The following is a 19,686-nucleotide window of genomic DNA, read 5'->3' as shown; positions in this document are numbered from 1 at the left end:
AACCAGAAGGAGGAGGAGGAGGTGGAGGAGGCGGAGCAGAGGCGGGCACCGCGCTCTAGCCCGGGCGCTGCCGCTCCGCGCTCCCGCCGCTCTGCGCGCTACACGCGAAACGCAAATCTGCCCTCCCAACACTCTTGAGCTGCCCGGGACGCCGTAGCCTGGCCGCTACCATTGCGTTTCCTGCGTAGGACAGGGGTGCGCTGCGCCGCCTGCCGCCCGGCCGGCCGCCCTCAGCGGGCGCGTTCTCCCCCGCCTTGCCGCAGTGGTAGCGCCCGGCGGTGCGTGCGGGAGCGCGGCGGAGTCGCCACGGTAGGAGCTGCCTCAGGACCTCTGCGGCCTCTCCGCGGGGTTGGGATCTTCGCCCTGCCGTAGGGTGGGAATCGCGGGCTTGAGGGAGGCCTAGCCTGGCGAGTGAGGCCGAGGCGTCGCCTTCCCCCAGCCCTACCTCCGCCTCCGTCCCCTCTCGCGGCGGCCGTGGGGCGGGATAGCCTGCGCCGGGGCGCGGCCCGCTGCTCCCGCTGTGCACAGCGGCGGCTCTCGGGTCTCTCGCTCCCATCAGAGCCGCCCTGCTCAGGGTTGCCTCGGGGGGAGCGGTGAAGGCCTAGCCGGCGGTGCGGAAGCGCGGCCTAAAGCCTTCAGCACCTCGGCAACGCGGCCTCTGCCCCTGCGCCCGTCCCTGCCTCTCTTGTTTCTTTTACTCTCACGCTGAACTGTTGGGCTGCCGCTTAGAGACTTGTACCGATTCCTGGATTTCCTTTCTTGTGTCTAAACGTGCTCTTCGGTCGTTTTGCAGAGGTGTGATGCCGATTTTTTCCTGTGTTTTGCAGCGGTGCAAAGATGATCATCCCAGTTAGGTGTTTCACCTGTGGCAAGATAGTTGGAAACAAGTGGGAAGCCTACCTTGGCCTTCTGCAAGCAGAGTACACAGAAGGGTGGGTATCATTTCTTGTGTCTCCTTGAATTCAGCTGAGATGAGAGAGATTGTGCAGGATCGTGGCATTATAGCTGTAAGGAGGCTAAAAATTATGGATATATGCTGAGGCTAAACAGATGGGGGATGAAGTGATAGAAAGCAGCCCTTGCAGAAAAGGGCTTGGGGGTGCTGATGGATGAGAAGCTGGACACGAGCAGGCAGTGTGAGCTTGCAGCACAGAAGGGCAATGGCAGCCTGGGCTGCATCCAAAGCAGCATGGACAGAGATGGAGAGAGAGGATCCTGCCCCTCTGCTCTGCTCTGCTCTGGGGAGACCTCACCTGCAGGGCTGGGGCCAGATATGGGACCCTAAACACAGAAAGGATATGGAGCTGATGGAGTAGGGTCCAGAGGAGGTCACCAAGATGATCAGAGGGCTGGAGAACCTCTGCTATGGGGACAGGCTGTGAGAGTTGGGGCTGTTCAGCTTGGAGAAGAGAAGGCTCCAGGGAAACCTTAGAGCTGCCTGCCAGTACCTGGAGGGGCTGCAAGAAGGCTGCAGAGAGACTGTTCCCAAAGGCCTGCAGTGACAGGACAAGAGGCAACTAGAGCAGAGCAGATTGAGATTGGATGTGAGGAACAAGTTCTGCACCAGGAGGCTGCTGGAACACTGCAACAGGTTGCCCAGGGAGGTGGTTGAAGCTCCATGCCTGGAGATCTTGAAGGTGAGGCTGGAGAGGGCTCTGGGCAACCTGATCTGGTGGAGGATGTCCCTGCTGAGTGCAGGGGCTTGGACTGGATGAGCTTTGGAGCTCCCTTCCAACCCAGACCATTCTCTGATCAAAGCAGAGGTTAGGAATGAGGATGGGTCAGAAAGTATTCATTTACCTGCTGGATCTGTCTGGGTGGTAGTATGGAAGCTGTCAAGTCATAAGCTTCATACCCAAAAAATGTCTTGAGTCTTTAACTGTGTATAGAATGGGAAAGAAAGGAGCAAGCAACACAGTCAACTTTGACACCAGTGATGGCTTAAAGAGGTGAGAAAGAGGAAGTCACAAGTGTAAGGAGTAAGTCAATTGTCAACAAGGTGCACACCCTCCAGGCTTTGCTCCTCAGAATGTGGTCTGCTGGGGGAAGGGGAAGTTTAACTGCTCTAGGTTCTAGATAGCTGACTGAGAGTCCTAGCAGGTCTGTCTGAAGAAGTTTGTGAGTGCTTTGCATTGACAGAATTGCCTTTTAATAGTGCAGGGAGGGTCTGGCTGTGCTGGGACTACTTCAGAGGGGTTTCAGAAGTAGGAAGGGTAAAAAAAAAAATCCACAGGTATTTGCAACTCAGAGAATCATAGAATGGTTGAGGTTGGAATGGACCTTAAAGATTGTCTAGGTAGGAAAGATTTTGAATCTTTAATTCAGTTTTCTGTAATTCATTCATAGAACCACAGAATGGTTTGGGTTAGAAGGGACCTTAAAGATCATTCAGTTCCAACCCCCTCCCACCAGCCCAGCTTGCTCAAGGCCTCATCCAGCCTGGCCTTGAACACCTCCAGGGAGGGGGCACCCACAGCCTCCCTGGGCAACCTGTTCCAGTGTCTCCCCACCCTCACTTTATAGATCTTAAAGGTCTCTTCCAGCTGTTGATAGGTACAGGGACTAATGGATGCCATCAGAGAAGCTGCTGGAGTTGGACTCCATGCAGTGAGACTGCACTGCCTGTAGCCAAAGAACCTTTTACAGTGGTCCAGCTTGTGCAGAGGCTTCCTGTCAGTCATCTCTGTGTTAGAAAGGTCTCCTGTCAACCTTTCTCTCCAGCAGAATTACAAGTTTCAGGGAGTTACATCTGCTGTGAGCAAATGCTGGGCTGCTGCCCTGCATCCCATGGATCTGGAGACCTGAGCTGAGGCGTGGTTCACAAATGCCAAGTTCTGAAGGGGTGTCAGACACGAGTCCTGGCTCAGGACTGGGTTGGTGCCGAGGCGCTGGGATGGTGTCGCTGATCCTTCGGAGCTCTGGCAGCCAGAGCTGGTGGAGGCACAGGCAGTGGTTGGGGCCAGGATGACTCACAGGTTCTCTAGGCAGCTGTCAAACCTCGAGCAGTCGCTCAGCAGGCACCGAGTGGCAAGATGCAAGCACAGAGGTGCCTTGTGGAGAGCCCTGCCTTGGGTGGAGGTGTGGAGCAGGTCGGGTAAGGGACTGAATGCAGTGACAGAAATCTGGTGGAGCAGCTGGGCAGGGGTTCAGCTCTGTTCAGAACTAGCATCCATCCACGTGTGGGGCAGTTTGCACTTGGAGTCCCTGCAGTTTCCTTACTTCCCTTGCACTTGGAGTCCCTGCAGTTTCCTTACTTCCCTTGCACTTGGAGTCCCTGCAGTTTCCTTACTTCCCTTGCACTTGGAGTCCCTTCAGTTTCCTTACTTCCCTTGCACTTGGAGTCCCTTCAGTTTCCTTACCTCCCTTGCACTTGGGGTCTCCTCAGTTTCCTTACCTCCCTTGCATTTGCAGTCCCTGCAGTTTCCTTACCTCCCTTGCACTTGGAGTCCCTTCAGTTTCCTTACCTCCCTTGCACTTGCAGTCCCTTCAGTTTCCTTACCTCCCTTGCACTTGGGGTCTCCTCAGTTTCCTTACCTCCCTTGCACTTGGGGTCTCCTCAGTTTCCTTACCTCCCTTGCACTTGCAGTCCCTTCAGTTTCCTTACCTCCCTTGCACTTGGGGTCTCCTCAGTTTCCTTACCTCCCTTGCACTTGGGGTCTCCTCAGTTTCCTTACCTCCCTTGCACTTGGGGTCTCCTCAGTTTCCTTACCTCCCTTGCACTTGGGGTCTCCTCAGTTTCCTTACCTCCCTTGCACTTGGGGTCTCCTCAGTTTCCTTACCTCCCTTGCACTTGGGGTCTCCTCAGTTTCCTTACCTCCCTTGCACTTGGGGTCTCCTCAGTTTCCTTGCCTCTCTCACCTGTCAGCATGGCTGAGATCACAGATGTCTTGTGAAGCAGGCAGGTGGCATCCTCAGCTTACACAAAAGTGCTGTCGTGGTGCTGAGATGCTGCCAACAGCATGGACAGCAGGGCTTGCAGAATCTGCATGCATGGGTGGGAAGGGACCCTCCAAGGGCATCTTCTCCAACCCCTGTGCTGTGAGCTGGGACAGCTCCAGCCAGAGCAGGCTGCCCAGGGACACATCCAGCCTGAGCTGCAATGGCTCCAGGGATGGAGCCTCAACCCCCTCCCTGGGCAGCCTGTTCCAGTGTCTCCCCAGCCTCACTGTGCACAACTTCCTCCTGAGCTCCAACCTAACTCTGCCCTGCTCCAGTTCCAAACCATTGCCCCTGGTCCTATCCCCACAGCCCCTTCTGAACAGTCCCTCCCCAGCCTGCCTGCAGCTCCCCTGCAGAGATTGAAATGCAGCTCTGAGGTCTGCCTGGAGCCTTCTCCAGGCTGAAGAACCTAAATTCTTCCAACCTGTCCCCATAGCAGAGGTTCTCCAGCCCTCTGATTATCTTTATGGCCTCCTTAGGGAGACTCTTCCTGATTCCTGTGTCCAGAGGCTGTTCAGTACCTTCACACTGCCTTCTACCATCCAGCTAGCAGAAGCAGTGCCCAGCACAGGTACTTGTGGACAGTCCAGGATTTTAAAAGGAGTGGAAATTACTTCCCAGGTTTCAGAACTCTGTTCCTGCTGCTACATTCTTAACCTCTTGACTGATCAGATCTTTAGCCAGGTCAGCTCCTCTCTTATGCAGTCTAGTGCAGAAAACCTTCCTTTGTGAAAGGAAGGGTGAGTTTTAATGGAACCAGCTAATTGAGGTTGGAACTGCACCAGATTTTAAGTCTCTTCCCAGCTGTGAAGATTAAAATGTCACTTCCCAAGCCAAAGAACTTGTGTCTCAATTAACATTGCTGTGTGGTGACCAAATTTGTCCTCACAAGTGGAGTAGTGCAGAGGCAGCTCCTAAGTGTAAGTCTCTTCCTGTGGGAGTTTGGATTCATAGAATGGGTTGGGTTGGAAGGGACCTTAAAGCTCATCCACTTCCAACCCCCTGTCATGGGCAGGGACATCTCCCACCAGCACAGCTTGCTCAGGGCCTCATTCACCCTGGCCTGGGCAGGAGGCAGCCACAGCCTCCCTGGGCAGCCTGTGCCAGTCTCTCCCCACCCTTACTCTCAACAATTTCTTCCTCATCTCCACTCTCAATCTCCCCTCTCCCAGCTCCAAGCCATTGTCCCTCATCCTGGCACTCCCAGCCCTTGGCCAAAGTCCCTCCCCAGCTCTCCTGGAGCCCTCCAGGTACTGGAGGGTTGCTGTAAGGTCTCCCTGGAGCATTCTGCAGGCTGAACAGCCCCAACTCTCCCAGCCTGGCCCCACAGGGGAGGTTCTGCAGCCTCTGCTCATCTTTGTGGCCTCCTCTGGACCCTCTCCAGCAGCTCCAGGTCCCTCTTGTGCTGGGGGCCCCAGAAGTGGAGGCAGTGCTGCAGGTGGGGTGTGAGCAGAGCAGAGCAGAGGGGCAGAATCCCCTCCCTCTTCCTCATGTCTTTACATGGATGGAGAGATGGAGCCTGGCTTCCTGCCATGCCTGCCAGGATTCTCTTTCCCTGTTATGCACACCCTGATCCCTCCTGGCAGGAGCCAGCAGGGTTCCTTGGCTCCTCATAAATCACCAGGGCCTATCTAAGTGAGGCCAAGCACAGAAGGTCCAGGAGCAGAGCAGAGGGGCAGAATCCCCTCCCTGAAGGCTGAGCAGTTGTGGCAGCCAGAGGCCATCTCCAGCAGCAGCTGCTGTGCTCTGCAGGCAGACACCTGGCAGCAGCAGCACGTGGGCAGGAGCATCACCAGCACATGCTGCTCAGCTCTACTCTGAGCTGCAAGCAAGTCCCCCTCTATGACTAAGCTGAGGGTAATGGCTGTGTTGCTTAGGAACACTTGGAGGAGGTGGTGATGGTTTCTTTCTGGTGTTGTTCCTTCCCAGGGATGCCCTGGATGCCCTTGGGCTGAAGAGGTACTGCTGCCGTAGAATGCTCCTGGCCCACGTGGACCTGATTGAGAAGCTCCTGAATTATGCACCCTTGGAGAAGTGAGAGCAGGAAAAGCACCCAGCTGCCAGCCACGTGGAACAGCTCCCATTCTGAACTGGGAGCTGAGCTTGAGGCAGGGAAGGATGGAAGCCACCTGTGGTGCAACCACTGGGAGATGTTTACCTCGTGGAGGAAACACCACCCCGAGCCACTAGGACTTCTTTGGAGGGATAAAGTCCATTTCAGCAGCGTTTGGAGATGAGAAGTTTGGATGCTGCTTTTAAAACCTGTCTTCAGAGTTGCACTGTGACCTTTTCCATCCTTCTGCCTCCTCGGTGGAGGAAAGTTAGGATATTTCATGACAGTGTTGAAATAAAGGAGCTCTCTCCCCACAGCCTTCCTGCAGTTTCTGGATGAGAGTGAGGTGTGTGCTTGGAGCTTGCTGTTGGCTTGTGCTGGGTACTCCACACAATCCCAGCTTGGAAGGGACCCCAAGGATCTGGGTGATGGTGGAGTTGGAATGAGCTGAGGCTCCAGACTGCCCAAGGGAAGGGAATCCACTGCTTCCCTCAGGACATGATTCCATCATTACTTGGAGATGGGAGTACTGCCCAGGGAGGTTGTGGATGTTCCCTCCCTGGAGGTGTTAAGCCCAGGCTGGATGAGGCCCTGAGCAAGCTGTGCTGGTGGGAGGTGTCCCTGCCCATGGCAGGAGGTTGGAACTGGATGACCTTCAAGATCCCTTCCAGCCCAACCCATTCCATGCATCTGTGAATACCACAGAGACCTTTAAAGATACTCTTAAGGATACATCTGCAGTGCTCTCAGGGTCCCAAGCACACAGCACCATCTGAGGGGCCTAACTCCAGTGAGGCAGAGGAAAGTCTGCTCCACAGAAATAGCCAGAGGGGGGGTCTCTGCCACCTCCTCAAGGAACAGGCTGTGGTCTTCACATCTGACACACAGAGACCTTAAACTGTCTTATGGGAACACAACTGCAATTGTGGGCATATCTGTGGGACTGGATCATCAATCCAGGCTGGGGGGGAAGGGCTGGAGAGCAGCCGTGTGGAGAAGGACCTGGGGGTGCTGGGGGTGCAGAGCTGGACAGGAGCCAGCACCAAGCACTGCCAGCCCAGCCCCAGCCTGGGCTGATCCCCAGCAGTGTGGGCAGCAGGGGCAGGGAGGGGATTCTGCCCCTCTGCTCTGCTGAGCTCCCCCCTTCCATGTCCCTGTCTATGGCAGGAGGTCTATGGATGAGCCTTTAAGGTCCCTTCCAACCCAACCCACTCTATGAATCTAGGAACTAAGCAGAGGGGGTTGGAAAGGAGGGACTGGAGTGAGGCTCCCAGCAGCAGGGAGGGGGTGGGGGTGGGGAGGGGAGGTGGTAACTGCTGCAAGCTTCCAGAACTAGAGAGTGTGTCCCACTGCAGTGAGAGACAGCTTCTGGACTCCTTCCCCATCCTTGTGCTGTCACATCAAGCACTGAATCAGGCAGCACAGTGCCCTTCACTCAGGTGAAACACAGGCTTGCAGACTCTACCTGTGAGCACCACCAGGTGTGAACAGGAGCAGAGCCTCTTGCCAAGCACCTGCACCCCTCACAGCTGCAGCACACCCAAGCCTCCTGCTCCTCAGGCACTGCCTTGGCTTCACCTTCTGCTGCCTGGCTGGGGTGGTGCTGCCTGCCCAGAGAGGGGTCAGCTGTGTGCAGGACTGGGGATGGTCACCTGCAGAGGGACAGGAACTCACCCTGCCAGAGGGTCTCACCTTTATGCCATGCTGTCCCCTTGCATCACAGGATGGCAGGGGTTGGGAGGGCTCTCCGGAGAGCACTCTCACTCCCCTGCCAAAGCACACAGGAGCACAGCCAGGTGGGGCTTGAAAGTCTCCAGAGAAGGAGACTCCACCACCTCTCTGGGCAGCCTGCTGCAAGGCTCCAGCACTCTCAAAAGAGGAGGCCAATTCCTGCATCTCCCTACTCAGGAGTCTACTGAAATGCAGTGTTGTGCCCCCTGGCAAATGTGGGACAAGGCCTGGTTCCAAGGCTGGAGCAGATGATGATGATGGTGGTGCCTCTACTTGCAGGCTGCTGCTCCTTGGTACAGCAAAACCTTTGGCATTTGCACATGAGCTGCTGGCTAAGAAGGATCTCTGGAGTCTTTTTTTTTTGAGGCATTATAGAAGTGTGGTGGTGGGGAAAGCTCTTCAGGGTCATCCAGTCCAACCACTCTCTAATTCTGCCAAGGCTGGGGCTAAACCCTAGCCCTCAGCACCACATCTCTGAAACACCTCCAGGGATGGGCAGCAGATAAAACCAGTCCTAGGCTAGTTCAGCACTGACCTCCCAGGAAGCCAAGAAGTGAGGGAACCAACAAAGGTTTTCCCAATCCCATCCCAGTGCTTTAAGGGGTTTTCAGGATGATCAGCCATGAAGGGCTGTCTTACCCTGCTGTCATCCTGCATTTTATCTACACAGATATCATAGAGTCACTGAGGTTGGAAAAGACCTACAAGATCCTAAAGTTCAACCATTACCCCAGCAGCACTGCCAGGTCACTGCTGGACCATGCTCCTCAGCACCACATCTACAAAAGATTTTCAAGCCCCCCAGGGATGGGGATTCGACCACCTCCCTGGGCAGCCTGGACCAGGATTTGAGAACCCTTTCAGTCAAGAAGTTTCTTCTCATGTCCAACCAAAACCTCCCCTGGGGCAACTTGAGGGCATTTCTCCTCATCCTGTCACTTGTCGCTAGGGAGCAGAGCCCAACCCCCACCCGGCTCCAGCCTCCTTTCAGAGAGCTGTAGAGAGCAATGAGCCTCAGCCTCCACTTCTCCACACTAAACATCGCCAGGTCCCTCAGCTGCTCCAGGTTCTGGTTCTCCAGACCCTTCCCCAGCTTTGTTGCTTCTCTCTGGACCTGCTCCAGCCCCTTGCAGCAGCTAAAGAATCACAAAGAGCTTGCTTGGAACAAAACCTGTTTGTAGGTAAGGCAATCAGTGATGTGCTGACAGGGTCAGCCTTGTGCACAAGGTGGGCTTCACTTCAAGCCATTAACTGAACAGCCCCAACTCTCTGTCTGTCTCCAGGGCAGAGCAGCTCCAGCCCTCTGCTCATCCTCATGGCCCTTCTCTGGACACCTTCCAGCACCTCCAGATCCTTCCTGGAACAGAGGCTCCAGACCTGGACACAGAGCTCCAGGTGGGGTCTCAGCAGAGGGGGAGAATCCCCTCCCTGGCCCTGCTGGCCACACTTCTCTTGCTGCAGCCCAGGATGTGATTGGCTTTCTGGGCAGGATGGCTGCCAAGGGACAGTGCTGGGCTGGCCACCAGCTGAGGGCCCCTCTGCTTCCTAAAGGAAAGAGAAAGGGAAGAAGGGAGAGAGACTGATGGGGTGAGAAAGAAACTGAACCAGCTGGGGTGGGAATGAGAACAATCCAATGAAAGAGAGACAAAGAGACACAAACCAACATGGAACCCAAGCCCTGATGGCAGTGACAGCACCATTGGCACCACTGCTGCTGGGGACAGGCTCTGGGCAAGTCCCAGACTGCACTCAGCAGAAGATGGGAACTGGATTCAGGAGCAGGATTCTGGAACTGGATTCAGGAACACAGGGATCAGGCTGGAAGGCAGAAGGGACAGTCCTGCTGGGACACTGGCCAGGGAAGAAGAGGCTTGACCCTGGGGATCCCTCAGCTTGCTCCTGAAGATGCCCTCCATGGGCTGCAATCCCTTGGGGGGCACTTGAGGGTCCCCTGTCCTGTCTGCTCCTCCCCACAGCTGCCACCTCTGCCTTCCTGCCCCCCAAGGTGTGGCACAAGCTGTGGCAGTGCCCTTGGTGTGCCCAGGAGCCAGTCTCAGGCAGAGGCTTTCTGCAGCCCAGCCCTTGGCAGGAGCTGTCCCCAGCAGCTTCTGCCTGCTAGGAGCAGCCCCTGGCTGTGCCAAGCTGCCCTGAGCTGCAGAAAGTGCCTCAGAGAGCAGGGCCTGAGCTGGGCAGGGCCAGCACTGGGCAGAGCTAGCTCTGACTGGAAGCAGGACGATGACCTTTCCCTGTCGAGCTGCTGCGGGGCTCGGCGGAGCTGGCAGGCTGGCAGGTGCCAGCTGTTCACACCCAGCTCAGCGCCGGCCCCGCGCCCGCTCCCGGAGCGGCGCCGGCGGAGCGCAGCCGCCTGGGCTGCCAGCCGCGGGTGATGCCGTGTGGGAAGCTGCCCCCCGAGCCGTGCCAGCGAGACGAGACAAGCCAGGAGGACTTCGCTGCTATCTGCAGCGGCGGCTTTCTGCCTCAGGATAAGGTGGCTCTTGTCACAGCCCCTGCCAAGCTGTCTGCTGTCAGCGGCTACGGCTCTTAAACGCTGACAGCGAAGATGAAATTTGCAAAAACACAGCAGCCTCGCTCGAAAATCCCTGGGGGAAAGGAAAAAGCCACCGCTGTTGCGCTCTTTGCTGCTCTTCAAACGAGAGCCAGGGGGCAGAGGCAGCCAGTGACAGGCTGGTGTGGCTCCGTCGGGAAGGGGTTACACAAGGAGGGCAGGGCTGAGGGAGCTGGGGGTGCTCAGCCGGGAGAAGAGGAGGCTGAGGAGAGACCTCATTGCTCTCTACATCTCCCTGAGAGGAGGCTGGAGTGAGGTGGGGGTTGGGCTCTTTGGCCAAGTAGCAAGTGATAGGATGAGAGGAAACAGCCTCAAGTTGCACCAGGGGAGGCTGAGGTTGGATATGAGAAGAAACTTCTTCACTGAAAGAGTTCTCAAAGCCTGGCACAGGCTGCCCCAGCAGGTAGGTGAATCCCCATCCCTGGAGGTGTTGAAAAGACACAGAGATGTGGTGCTGAGGGTCCTGGTTTGGCACCAGAGTTGAGAGACTTAGGGAATGGTTGGATTTGATGATCCAAAGATGAACCTAATGAAGTTCAACAAGGATGAACTGTAGAGTCCTGCACCTGGGGAGGAGCAGCCTCCTGCAGCAGTATAGGTGAGGGCTGACCTGCTGGAGAGCAGCTACACAGAGAAGGACCTTGGAGTCCTGGTTGATAATAAATTATCCATGGGACAGCAACGTGCTCTTGTGGCCAAGAAGGCCAGTGGTCTCCTGGGGTGCATGAAGAAGAGTGTGGCCAGCAGGCTGAGGGAGGTTCTCCACCCTGGTGAGACCACAGCTAAAGCCCCAGGTCCAGTTCTGGGTTCTCAGTGCAAGAGGGACAAGGATCTGCTAGAAAGAGTCCAGCAGAGGCTACAAAGGTGCTGAGGGGCCTGGAGCATCTCTGTGATGAGGAAAGGCTGAGAGCCCTAGGGCTGAGAGCCTGGAGAAGAGCAGCCCCAGAGGGGAGCTGAGCAATGCCTACAAACATCTGAAGGATGTCTGCCAGGAGGATGGAGCCAGGATCCTGTCAGTGATGTCCAGGGATAGGACCAGGGCCAATGGATGTGAACTCAGTCACAGGAAAGGCTGAGAGCCCTGGGGGTGTTTAGTCTGGAGAAGAGAAGGCTGAGAGAGGATCTGATCAATGTCTATCAATAGCTGAGGGGTGGGGGTCAAGAAGAAGGGGTCAGGCTCTGTTCAGTGTCACCCGGTAATAGGACAAGGACCAATGGATATAAGCTGGAACCCAGGAAGTTCCACCTCAACGTGAGGTGTGAGGGTGCTGAGCCCTGGAGCAGGCTGCCCAGAGAGGTTGTGGAGTCTCCTGCTCTGGAGATCCTCAAACCCCAGCTGGGTCTGTTCCTGTGTGACCTGCCCTGGGTGGTTCTGCCTTGCAGGGGGGTCGGACTGGAGGATCTCTGGAGGTCCCTTCCCAGCCCTAGCTATGATCACAGAATCACAGAAGTTAAGGGCTGGAAGGGACCTTGAATGATCATCTAGTCCAAACCCCTGCCAGAGCAGGATCACCTAGAGCAGATCTTATAATCTTTCTATGTTCTTAAAGGTCTTTTCCAACCAGAATGGTTCTGTAAGGAGCAGCAAACCCCCCAGGCAGCAAGGCTAAGCCACAGCAGGCACTGTGTTGGCTCACACAGCTCCTGAGCCTTGGGAGGGTGTCCTGTTCAGGACAAAGCTCCTCAGACAACCTTCCTGAGAGCACCATAAGCCCTTTGCTCCATGGCTCTTTAGGTCAGTGGGGTGCAGACAGGTTGCCAGGAGCTGTGTGAGCTCCTCATAGAACCACTCTGGTTGCAAAAGCCCTTTCAGATCTTTGATCTTTAGCCATCACCTAAAATGTTCACTTTGCCAACTGGCTCCAGCAAGAGCCCTGGACTCTGAGACAGGCAGGCATCAGCATCTTACCCTCAGAGTGACAGAGGGTTAGGAGCAGAGGCAGAGCTTAACTCCCATTCCATGGAGCCAGCTCTAAATCCCAGCTTCCCCCTTGCTCTTTAGCGACTGGCAAAGCAACTCCCTTTTGCTGTCACTTCTCCTGTGCTGGCTTCTGCAGCTGGTAGTGACATGAATATGCAGGAGCTGCTTGCTAACCCTCCAGGTGTCTCTGAGAAGAGCCACTGATACCCTCACAACCAGCCCAGTGTGGAAAGGACACCCTGAATGCACAAGGGAGAATCACAGAGTACTCTGGGCTGGAAGGGAGCTCCAAAGCTCATCCAGTCCAAGCCCCTGCACTCAGCAGGGACATCCTCCACCAGATCAGGTTGCCCACAGCCCTGTCCAACCTCACCTTCAAGATCTCCAGGGATGGGGCCTCAACCACCTCCCTGGGCAACCTGTTGCAGTGTTCCTGGTGCAGAACTTGTTCCTCACATCCAATCTCAATCTGCTCTGCTCTTGTTTGAAGCCATTGCCCCTGGTCCTGTCCCTGCAGGCCTTTGGGAACATTCTCTCTCCATCTTTCTCATAGCCCCTTCAGGTACTGGAAGGTCATTATTAGGTCTCCCTGCAGCCTTCTCTGTTCCAGGAAAATAAGCCTGGCTTTTCCCTGACTCTCCTTAAAAAGGAGCCCTTGGCAGAGTCAACAGAAAGGTAGAAACTGTGAGATCAGGAGAGCTTGCAGTGATGATGCAGCCCATAATTACAAGCAGAAATGTGCCAGTGGGAAGATTGCTGGGGAAAAAAAAACCAAACCACCAAAATCCCAGCACCCCTCTGCAGATAAAGCACTCTGGCAATGTCCCAAGCCTGCTTGGAAAGCAAGGCTGACCCTAACCTGGTGCTGGGAAAGCCAGTGAGGACCATCAGAAGGGTACCAGAGGAACCCTGTCACTCAGGTTGTGGTGTCCCTGGGGCCAGGGGGACCTCCAACAGGACCTCACACGTCACTGTCACATCAAAAAACCATGCAGGCATGGCACTCTGAGCCATGGATTCATTGTGGAACCAGAGAGTTGTTTGGGTTGGATCTCCACGAGCAGTGAGTCCACCCTTCAGCCCAACACCACCATGGCCTCTGGTCTCTCTGCAGTGCTCCCAGGTGCAACCTACTGGCCAGTGAAGGCAATGGAGAGCCCTGTGGTGGGTAAAGGCCTTCACTTGAGTTAGAATCAGGGAATCAGAGAACAGTTTGGGTTGGAAAAGGCCTCTGAGGTCATCCAGTCCAACATCAACCCAACCCCACCATGGCCACCAAACCATGGCCCCAAGTGCCATGGCCACAGCTTTCTGGAACACCCCCAGGCATGGGGACTCCACCACCTCCCTGGGCAGCCTCTGCCAATCCCTGACCACTCTTCCAGTAAAGAAATTTTTCCTCCTCCCCAACCTAACCCTCCCCTGGCACATTTCCAGACCAGTTCCTCTCCTTCTATCACCTGAGATTAGGGAGCAGAGCCCAACCCCCACCTCCCTGCAGCCTCCTCTCAGGGATCTGTAGAGAGCAATGAGGTCTCCCTCAGCCTCCTCTGCTCCACACTGAACACCCCCAGCTCCCTCAGCTGCTCCTCCCCAGCCCTGTTCTCCAGACCCTTCCCCAGCTCTGTTGCCCTGCTCTGGATCTGCTCCAACCCTCAATGTCCTTCTTGGAGTGAGGAGCCCAAAACTGAACTCAGTATTGAAGGTGCAGCCTCAGCAGTGCTGGGTCCAGGGGCACCATCCCTTCCCTACTCCCGCTGGCCACACTTCTCCAGACCATCTTGGTTGCCCTTCTAATGCTCATGGTGGTGTTAGCCCAATGGTTGGACTTGATGCTCTTAGAGGTCTTTCCCAACCAAAGCAGTTCTATGAAAAGAAGCAAGCTGCCTGAGCCAGCTCAGGCTGGGAGCTGAGACCATCAAAGTCCCAAAGAAAGTGTTTGTGGACTCCAGCTCCTGCCTGGAGCACCAGCATCAAGGTCCCCTGTGGGCTGCAAGAGCTCCACGTTTCCTGCACTGAAAGGCTGAGGCAAAGCCCTCTTGATCAGGTGCAGGAAGGAAGTGCAGAGCTTCTGTGCCTGGCCATAATGAGCCTGAAGTCTGGCACTTCAAAAGCAGCTCTGCTCTGACAAACCACCTGAGAGGCTCACCCCAGGCTGCTCTGCCCACAGATGTCTGCTGGGCTTTTGTTCTTCCCATGACCTCTTCCCTGCCACGGGATACCAACAGCTGCCTTCTTGTCCCTGTGCTGCCTGTCTGGGAGGACTAAAAGGAGAGCCCTGAGGCCTCTGGTGACCACCACAGCACAACCCCCCACAGCTGCACCTTGCCAGGGAGATGCCTCACCAGCCCTCTGGCCACAGATCTACATCCCAGCAGCAAGAACCTGGGAGAGGCCACAGCAGGAGCTGGCCCTGGCCCTGCAAACAGCTCCCCAGGACAAAACACACTGCACAGGGGCACAGAATGCATCAGGCTGGAAGGGATCCTCAGAGGGCATCTTGTCCAACCCCCTGCAGGCAGCAGGGACACCTCCAGCCAGAGCAGGCTGCCCTGGGACACATCCAGCCTGAGCTGCAATGGCTCCAGGGATGGAGCCTCAACCCCCTCCCTGGGCAGCCTGTTCCAGTGTCTCCCCAGCCTCACTCTCAACAATTTCTTCCTCATCTCCACTCTCAATCTCCCCTCTCCCAGCTCCAAGCCATTGTCCCTCATCCTGGCACTTCCAGCCCTTGTCCAAAGTCCCTCCCCAGCTCTCCTGGAGTCACCTTCAGGTACTGGAAGGCTGCTCAAGGGTCTCCTTGGAGCCTTCTTTTCCAGGCTGAAGATTCCCAACTCTCCTGTCCCTCCCAGCCCTTGCCAAAAGCCTCTCCCCACCTTTCCTGTAGCCCCCTTTCAGCTCCTGGAAGCCATGGACCTGCCAAGCACCACACAGATTTCCCCACAGGTCCCTTTCTGACACTCCTGTGTCAAACATTGTGTCAAGCCAGACAAGTCCTGCAGGAAATCCCTGCCTCATCCCTCCCAGCTCTGAAACAAGTCTTTTAATAAAGCAGGCTCATCCCTCCCTGCACCCAGGAGCTGAACAAACACTGATCAAAGGGAGCTGTGGAAGGGAGAGCAGAGAAAGAGCTGGGGAGCAGAAGGAGCCAGCAGCAAATGGCAAACTTCTAAGCAAGCAGCAAAGGCTGTGGTCAAGAGGTGCTGCAGGCACTGAGAGACTGAATTAACCCCTGGGCCACCCCAGGGGCAGGGTTTGGAGCTAGGCAGAGTGGAGGCTGCAAACCACTGCTTGGGAATCAGAGCTGGGAAGAGCACTGCAAGGCCTGACCTGCCTCACAAGCAGGGTGAAAGCAATCAGGCAGCAGCAGCAGAGCTGTGCTCAGCAGGAGAGCTGTGCTCAGCACCCACCTTCAGGGGCTGACCCTTCCTGCCCTGCTGCTTTCACCACAGGGGCATCCCCCAGCTCTATGTCCCTGCAGGGATGAACACAAAGGGCAGCAGCAGCCTTACCAACAGCTCTCTGTGGAGCTGATCCAGGGGCATGGAGCTCAGTGGGAATCTCTCCTGCAGCCCCGGTGCACTTTGGGTCCATCCCATCCTCTCCTTGGTGCCTCCAAGCTGGCCACAGCAGCAGCAGAGCCTCCCCTTGCCCACATGAGCTCATCACTCATAGAATCACAGAACCAACCAGGTGGGAAAAGACCTCAGAGATCATCAAGTCCAACCTCTTACCTAACACCTAACACCTCCTGACAGCTCCAAGTGCCTCATCCAAGCTTTTTTTTTAACACTTCCCAGGACACTGACCCCACCACCTCCCTGGGCAGCCCATCCCAAGGCCAATCTCCCTGTCTGGGAAGAACTTCTTGCTAAGCTCAAGCCTAAACCTCCCCCTGCATAGCTTGAGACTGTGTCCTCTTGTTCTGGTGCTGGGTGCCTGGGAGCAGAGCCCAACCCCCACCTGGCTGCAACCTCCCTTCAGGTAGTTGTAGAGAGCAATGAGGTCTGCCCTGAGCCTCCTCTTCTCCAGGCTGAACACCCCCAGCTCCCTCAGCCTCTCCCCTCAGGGCTGTGCCCCAGACCCCTCCCCAGCCTTGTTGCCCTTCTCTGGACCCATTCAAGTATCTCAAGGTCCTTCTTGAATTGAGGAGCCCAGAACTGGACACAGCACTCAAGGTGTGGTCTAACCAGTGCTGGGCACAGGGCAGGATGAGTTCCCTGCTCCTGCTGGCCACACTATTGCTGATCCAGGCCAGGAGGCCATTGGCCTTCTTGGCCACAACTTCAGAAGGAGAAGGGGAAAGGGCAAAACACCTTTGAAAGACAGAAGAAGGCTTCCCCCTGGGCTGTGTCTTCAGGGACAGGCTGGGGCAAACCACCCCTGTGGTGCCCATTTCCCTGCCTCTGGGAAGGCTCCCATCCCACTCTTCAGAAGCCATCAGAGGTGGCCCCAAGGAGAAGCCTGACCTCACCCAACCCCATTGCCTTCTTGCCTCCTCCTTCTCAAGAGCCCCTACCATGCACTGCCCTTAAGTGTTAATGGAGTACCTTTAAATAGCCCCAAAGTGCTTTCTGTCAGTGAGCAGAGCCCAGGGCAGGAACTGCTGATGGAAATGTGCTGCCCTGAGCCTCTGCAGCCAGTCAGAGATCAGCAGCATCACTGTCCCCAGCTGTTCCAGAAGGTACCAGGACACAGCTGAAGCCTGGTCACCTCTAACCTCACAGCTGCCTTAAAGTGCTTCCTCCCCTCTTTTTCTCCTCCTTTTACCTATGTCTTCCCTCAGCACAAGCTTCCCTGTGTCCAAAGAGCTCTGGGAGAGGGAAGGAGAGAACTTTCCTCCATGGAGCACCAGGGTAGGAGGCAGCTGGGGCAGTGTCATCTGCTCACAGCTACAGGCTGCACTGCTGGAGCAGGATGTGTCCCAGCCATGCTGACCAGCTGCTCCCCACCAGCTCACAGCCTCTGCTCAGCTCCTCACCAGCACTCTGCATCAGGAGCTGGCTGGGGGGCAGCACTCAGAGAGCTGTGGTCATTGGCCAGGTGGAGACCAGTGGCAAGTGGTGGCCCTCAGGGGTTGGTACTGGGACCAGTGCTGCTTAACATCTTTGTCAGTGACATGGACAGAGGGAGGGAGGCCATGAGGGTGTGGGTGACACCAAGCTGTGTGGGCTGGCTGGGGGAAAGGGATCCGTCCAGAGGGACCTGGGCAGGATGCAGAGAGGTAGCCCCAAGAAAACCTCATGAGGTTCAGCAAGGCCAAGAGCAAGGTCCTGCTCCTGGAGCACAGCAATCCCCAGCACAGATCCAGGTGGGGTGAGGAGGGGCTGAGAGCATTCTGCAGGAGAAGGCCTTGGGGGTGTCAGGTGGTGACAAACTCCCCAGCAGCCAGCAGTGGTCCCTGGCAGCCCAGCAGGCAGCTGTGTGCTGAGCTGCATCCAGAGCAGGGAGAGCAGCAGCACAGGGAGGGGATTCTGCCCCTCTGCTCTGCTCTGCTCACACCCCACCTGCAGCACTGCCTCCACTGCTGGGGCCCCAGCACAAGAGGGACCTGGAGCTGCTGGAGAGGGTCCAGAGGAGGCCACCAAGATGAGCAGAGGCTGCAGAACCTCCCCTGTGGGGCCAGGCTGGGAGAGTTGGGGCTGTTCAGCCTGGAGAAGAGAAGGCTCCAGGGAGACCTCAGAGCAGCTTCCAGTACCTGAAGGGCTCCAGGAGAGCTGGGGAGGGACTTTGGCCAAGGGCTGGGAGTGCCAGGATGAGGGACAATGGCTTGGAGCTGGGAGAGGGGAGATTGAGAGTGGAGATGAGGAAGAAATTGTTGAGAGTGAGGGTGGGGAGAGACTGGCACAGGTTGCCCAGGGAGGCTGTGGCTGCCTCCTGCCTGGAGGTGTCCAGGCCAGGCTGGATGAGGCCCTGAGCAAGCTGTGCTGGTGGGAGGTGTCCCTGCCCATGGCAGGGGGTTGGCACTGGCTGAGCTCTGAGGTCCCTTCAAGCTCCTGTGTGAGCTCTCTGGGTTTGTGTGTGGGTGCTGAGTGCTGGAAGCTCTCTTGGTACCCCCTGGCAGGGGGGGGGGTTGGAGTGGATGATCTCTGAGGTCCCTTCCAGCCTGAGCCATTCTGTGATGCTGCAATTCCCTCACTCAGCTCTGTGCCTCTCTTCTGCTTCCCCAGGGAAGCCTCTCTGCACAGGAGGTCACCACAACAGCCCAGCCTTGAGCTGCTGCTTCCTTTCTGCTTTATTCTAAAAGCTACAATATTCAGGTAGCTGCAAGGGGGAGGGGGGGGGGAAAAATCAACACCCTTTGGATTCCACCTGCTCATAAATCCAGCACCACAGCTGGAGGGGAAACAGTAAATAAGTTGCTGGGAGAGGAGCACAAGAGGCCAGGAGAGGAGTCTGTGCCTCTGGCTGTGCTGTTTGCAAGGGGAGGCAGGCAGCAGGCTGAGATATTAGTGTGTGGTATTGATTTGTTCCTAATCCAGAGCAATGCCCCTGTAATGAACTCTGCTGGGCCCTGCAGGATTCCAGAGCAGAGCCTGCTGGCTGCCTGCCTCACAGCTCAGGCCAAAAATAGCAAAAGCTCATAAGAAAATGTTATTGAGGAGCCTGAATTTCAATATCAGAGGGACTCTGCTCCACTCAAGGGCTTACCAGACACAAATGTGCACTTCACAGAGCTGGGGCTGCAGCCTGAGGGGCAGAAGCAAGAGGAGAGGCTCCTCCAGGGAGCCCCAGGGCCCCAGGATGCTGCGGGGAAGCCCAGCAGGTGACTGGGTGCCTGCAAAGCACTGAGATGCTTTGGAGAGCTGCCCACAGGGGCAGAAGAGGGCAGCCAGGGTGCTGCTCAGCACCAGAGGGGGACTGCACAGGATGAGGGATAGGGGCTTGGAACTGGATGGGCTTTGGTTGGGACTAGATGGGCTTCAGTTGGGACTAGATGGGCTTTAGTTGGGACTAGATGGGCTTCAGTTGGGACTAGAAGGGCTTTAGTTGGGACTAGATGGGCTTCAGTTGGGACTAGATGGGCTTTAGTTGGGAAGAGATGGGCTTTGCTGGGACTAGATGGGCTTTGGTTGGGACTAGATGGACTTTGGTTTCGACTAGATAGGCTTTAATTAAGACTAGATGGGCTTCAGTTGGGACTAGATGGGCTTCAGTTGGGACTAGATGGGCTTTGGTTGGGACTAGATGGGCTTCAGCTGGGACTAGATGGGCTTCAGTTGGGACTAGATGGGCTTCAGCTAGGACTAGATGGGCTTCAGCTGGCACTAGATGAGCTTTGGTTGGGACTAGATGGGCTTTAGTTGGGACTAGATGGGCTTTAGTTGGGACTAGATGGGCTTTGGTTGGGACTAGATGGGCTTCAGTTGGGACTAGATGGGCTTCAGATGGGACTAGATGGGCTTTGGTTGGGACTAGATGGGCTTCAGTTGGGACTAGATGGGCTTCAGATGGGACTAGATGGGCTTTGGTTGG

The 19,686-nt window shown here is 56.2% G+C and overlaps 1 protein-coding gene across 1 annotated transcript; it reads left to right on the top strand.

Moving 5' to 3' along the window:
* Nucleotides 1-279: 279 nt before the first annotated feature.
* On the top strand, nucleotides 280-6,295 carry POLR2L (RNA polymerase II, I and III subunit L). Its single transcript, XM_054390384.1, has 3 exons — nucleotides 280-309; nucleotides 828-932; nucleotides 5,869-6,295. Exons 2-3 carry the CDS (start codon nucleotides 838-840, stop codon nucleotides 5,975-5,977), a joined length of 204 nt encoding a protein of 67 aa, XP_054246359.1. The 5' UTR covers nucleotides 280-309; nucleotides 828-837; the 3' UTR covers nucleotides 5,978-6,295.
* Nucleotides 6,296-19,686: the final 13,391 nt, after the last annotated feature.

Source organism: Indicator indicator, chromosome 21 (assembly GCF_027791375.1).
Source record: "Indicator indicator isolate 239-I01 chromosome 21, UM_Iind_1.1, whole genome shotgun sequence".
NCBI classification, from domain to species: Eukaryota; Metazoa; Chordata; class Aves; order Piciformes; family Indicatoridae; genus Indicator; species Indicator indicator.
Note: the sequence above shows the minus strand (reverse complement) of the source record. Positions and strands in the feature narration are given on the sequence as shown.